Raw genomic sequence first — 3,441 nt, forward strand, 5'->3', positions numbered from 1 at the left:
GACAGAATGCCAACCATCTCCAAAGGAGAAAGGAGCCCCAGGGAATGGGGCCATCTTCAAAAGCAAGAGTGGTCATAAGAGAAACCCTCAGAGTGTGGGCCATCTCAGAAGGCGAGAGGCCTGAAAGCATTATTAATATCTACAGGGCATTAAGACACTGCACTCATGAAACAAGAATATGATGCTATACACAAGTTTTCAAACAAAAAAGTTTTCGAAATTAAAAATATCCAAGGGCCACATCTTGATGCCCACCCTGGTTATAAGGACAACAAGAAGACAAAGCACATGCTCCCCAGTGGCTTCTGGAAGTTTCTGGTCTACAATGTCAAACAGCTGAAGGGTTGCTGACATGCAACAAATCATCTGTGCTGTGACTGCTCCCAACACCTCCTCTAAGAACCTCAAAGTCATTGTGGAAAAAGCAGCCCACCAAGCCATCCAAGTCACCAACTCCAATGCCAGGCTGCACAAAGAAGAAATTTACGGACAGCTTATGGAAGGAGGAAAAAAACTCAAAAGAAAGCAGAATATTAAAATACTGAAATATTCTCATAAAGCAAAAAAAAAAAAAAAAAAAGTTAGAAAACAGAGGATAAAAATAGAAAAAAACAAAGTACCAGTCCATAAGGTATAACATAGGAGTTTATATAAATGATGATGATAATTGAAAAAAATGAAGACAACTGCCCCTCCCCACATTTAAAAAGTTACAGAAGGATGGATGTCACTGCGAAATATCAGAAACAAAGATAAGATTCTATCACCTTCCAGAAACAAACATTTTATATAAGTGAGTAAAAACTATCAACAAGAGACTTTTTTAATAAAAACACTGGAAACTTAGAAAATAATGGGACAAAAACCTGAAAAATTATTATAGAACACAAAATTCCATACCAAACTATTAATCATGCATGAGGGTCACCTGGTTATTTTCAGATAGTGATGGTCTCCAAAAACAAAAAAAGATTCTATCAGGCAATTTTGTTCAAGAAGCTGTTTGATTATTTATTCTCATTTTGGTGGAACATGCCAATAAAGACGACAACATGGGACCCAAGAAACAGGGAATCCAAGAGAAAAGGAAGATAAATGGAACATGCAGAGAGGTGGTCATGATGACAAATCTTAGGTTTAAAAATGATTTTAAAAAAAGCCTATATGCAAAAAACCCTATATGCAAAAAAAAAACCCCTATATGCAAAACAGAAAAAGAGACACAGAAGTACAGAACAGACTTTTGAACTCTGGGGGAGAACGTGAGGGTGGGATGTTTTGAAAGAACAGCATGTATATTATCTATGGTGAAACAGACCACCAGCCCAGGTGGGATGCATGAGTCAAGTGCTCGGGCCTGGTGCACTGGGAGGACCCTGAGGAGTCGGGTAGAGAGGGAGGTGGGAGGGGGGATCGGGATGGGGAATACGTGTAACTCTATGGCTGATTCATGTCAATGTATGACAAAACCCACTGAAATGTGAAGTGATTGGCCTCCAACTAATAAAATAATATTAAAAAAAAAAAAAAAAAGCCAAATTGGAGGTCAGAAAAAAAAAGGGACTTCAAAAAAAAGGATGATTAATAAGTCTATATATGTTGGGAGGTAACTCAAACAATTTTGAGAGTTCAGAATCAAATCAGAAGTATACAGATGACTAAGCAACAACAAAATGAAAATTATTCACTAAAGAAAACTAGTGCAGCAAAAACAGTAACTCTATATACCACTCAATGTTTACAAAGTCATAACCAAAAAAAAAAGGAAATAATGTTAATAGTCTAACCCAAACTGAGGTAGGAACATTGGCAGGCTGGGGAGGTGGAAAGGGTCTGAAGGTGACAAAGTGTGTGTTGGCAGAGGGGAAAGACTCAAGGAGATGTTAAAAGAAGACCTAACATGAATAGGTTAAGTCAACAGACAATGGAAACACCAAATTTTACAAGAAGAAAACAGTTCCTTCTTGGGAGGACTGACAGGGATGAGAAGTGATAGAAGCGGTTCATTTTCAAAATAAGCCTTTCAGAAATATCTATTTTTAAGCAGACTCATGGTTAACTTTGATTAAAATGAAAACTAGTTTTCAAATGATCACAATGGACGATATGGAAAGACCAACGTTGGTGCAGTGAATCTTAGTGATTATGGGCTCCCCCCGAGGCTCAGTGGGTAAAGAATCTGCCTGCGACGTGGGAGAACACTGGAGACTCCAGTTGGATCCCTGGGTCAAGAAGATCCCTTGGAGGATGTAACAGCAACCCACCACCCTATTTCTGCCTGGGAAATTCTACGGACAGAGAAGCATAGGCGGCCACAAACGATGGGGTCCCATTGAGTCGGACCCACTTAGCGACTAAGCACACACACACAAATAATAATGGTAGCTCGGTAAGAGCGGGAATGTGAGGGAGTGATCAGAAATGAATCTTATTTGTAAGAATAATCTACAAATCTAATGACTGGCTGAAGCAAAAGAGTGAGAATAAGGACAACTCCCAAGGGTTTTTTGTTTTGTTTTTATCCTGAGCAACTGGGCGGGCAGATACATCTAATGAGATGGGGAGCCTGGGGAAAGCGCAGGATGGCGAAGGGGTAGGAGTGGTTCAAATTTTGGCCGGGTTCTGTTTTAGAAGCATATACAAAAACAAAACAAAAAGGTCCGAAAGAAGAGCTATGAGTATAGAGGTTGCAAAGAAGTAAAGGACATCACTATGTGGACTTTATAACCAGATCCCTTTTGAGGACAGAAAGTGAAGACATGTATCTGGGACGTGATGCTAGCTAGCAATTCCCTGGGGACGGAAGGTCTGGGGATAAGACTGCCTTTCAGAAGAATTCAGGATTGCTAAGGGTACGCGATGCCAGACCACCGTCAGACTCCGAGGTAGGGTTCTCGCGCTCCCAATAGGGAGACGGTCGAAGCCAGGCCCTGAGAAGCACCTGCGCAAAACGTCCCCGATCACACAAGCCGGGCCCAGGGGGCCGCGCGGGGCGCGCAGGCGGAAGAGGACGCCGAGCCGCTCGAGAACCCGCCCGCCGGGCCAACGCACAATCGGTCAAGCGTGCCTCAAGCGAGGCGCTGGGCGGGGCAAGCCGCCGTTCGCCTCAGGTAAGAGTCGCTCACCCAACGGCACGCAGTCCTCGTCCTTCGAAGTGGAAATGTCTTTGGAGTCGAATTCCTCCATGTCGCTGTCGCGCGGAGCCCACAGGGACGCAGCAGGGGCGCCCAAAAGCAAAGCTCCAGGAGGGACCGTAGACTAGCAGCGTGGTCTATGGCGCCTGACTCCGCAACTTCCCCCCCCAACCCCGCCCCGCAGGGTGTGCGCAGGCGCAGAGCGTGCCACGTGATCGAAAGGCAATGCTTCCGGGCCAAAGGCTCCGGCTTGACCCTGCTGGGGCGGTTGGAAGAACGCGGGCTCTGGCCTGAAGCTGTGCATGCT

General features: G+C 44.3%; 1 protein-coding gene across 1 annotated transcript in view; it reads right to left on the bottom strand.

Annotated features, from left to right (window-relative positions):
- LOC136160851 (craniofacial development protein 2) overlaps positions 1–3,300 on the bottom strand; it is a 21,355-nt gene extending 18,055 nt beyond the window's left edge. Inside the window, exon 1 of the mRNA XM_065925027.1 lies at positions 3,126–3,300. Within this exon, the coding sequence (XP_065781099.1) occupies positions 3,126–3,186 (61 nt within the window). The 5' untranslated portion in view covers positions 3,187–3,300. The remainder of the gene's footprint in view (positions 1–3,125) is intronic.
- Between the last annotated feature and the right edge of the window lie 141 nt (positions 3,301–3,441).

This window comes from Muntiacus reevesi, chromosome 2 (genome assembly GCF_963930625.1).
Source record: "Muntiacus reevesi chromosome 2, mMunRee1.1, whole genome shotgun sequence".
NCBI lineage: Eukaryota > Metazoa > Chordata > Mammalia > Artiodactyla > Cervidae > Muntiacus > Muntiacus reevesi.